Raw genomic sequence first — 911 nt, forward strand, 5'->3', positions numbered from 1 at the left:
GTGATTTGGTAATATTGGGACTGTACCATTTTACTTGTCAATCTTGGGCTTGGCAGCCTCAGCAGCCAGCAGCTGTCTGAGTGAAGAAAAGCCTCTAGCTTGAGTGGGCAGGGAGCTGGATGAAGAGCTGAAGCCCAAGGCTGAGGGGCTGTTACCCAGCCCACAGAGCCTGGCACTTTGAACTTGCACTTAAAGCCTCCAAACTGTACGAGAATAAACTCCTGTTTGTTAAAGCCATCCCACTGGTGGTATATTCTTGTCAGAGTGGCGCTAGGTAACCAGAACAATACCAAACAATGGGAAGATGACTTCAAAATCCTCATTAATATTTCTTACTTTCCAGGTTTGAAGTTAACTATTTACATCAAATTTATGTGACAGTACCCAGGACATTATCATCATTGAAAGTTACTTTTGTGCAATATTTCAATTGCTTTACAAACTAAAGAATTTTATCACAGTACTGTCATCATTTGCTGTACTATCATTTGAATAACATTAGGTGAAGTATTGAGAAGTCTAAACTCTATAGTGTTCATCCTTTAGATATCAAACACTAAAAAATAATTTTGAGAATTATATATCTCTTTTTTACAATGTTTCTGAATCACTTTCTGTATGTCTAAAATATCAAATGAAAACTTATTAAATATTAAGTTGTTCTTACCTCTAATATCCCAGTCGATGTGGGTTATGTAACTGGCAGCGCCTTTGCATATTCCTACGCGTTTACTACTCATTACATTGTATATGTCTATAAAGCTGTCATGGGATGCTACAGCTAGGTATTTTCCAGAACCTATAACAGGAACATATTTGCTTGATATTTGATACCTCAGGAAATAATTTTTTACATTCTGCAACTAGGGTTACTTGAGTCTTAATATTTTATGCAGAATTTTTTTTTTTTT

The 911-nt window shown here is 36.0% G+C and overlaps 1 protein-coding gene across 1 annotated transcript in view; it reads right to left on the minus strand.

The window, feature by feature from the left end:
- Positions 1–911, minus strand: part of EML5 (EMAP like 5) — a 197868-nt gene that overhangs the window by 57381 nt on the left and 139576 nt on the right. The window contains exon 23 of the mRNA XM_007957415.1: positions 612–799. Coding sequence (XP_007955606.1) covers positions 612–799 — 188 coding nt within the window. The remainder of the gene's footprint in view (positions 1–611; positions 800–911) is intronic.

Source organism: Orycteropus afer, unplaced genomic scaffold (assembly GCF_000298275.1).
Source record: "Orycteropus afer afer isolate SDZICR_OR568_19922 unplaced genomic scaffold, OryAfe1.0 scaffold00745, whole genome shotgun sequence".
In the NCBI taxonomy this organism is placed as follows: domain Eukaryota; kingdom Metazoa; phylum Chordata; class Mammalia; order Tubulidentata; family Orycteropodidae; genus Orycteropus; species Orycteropus afer.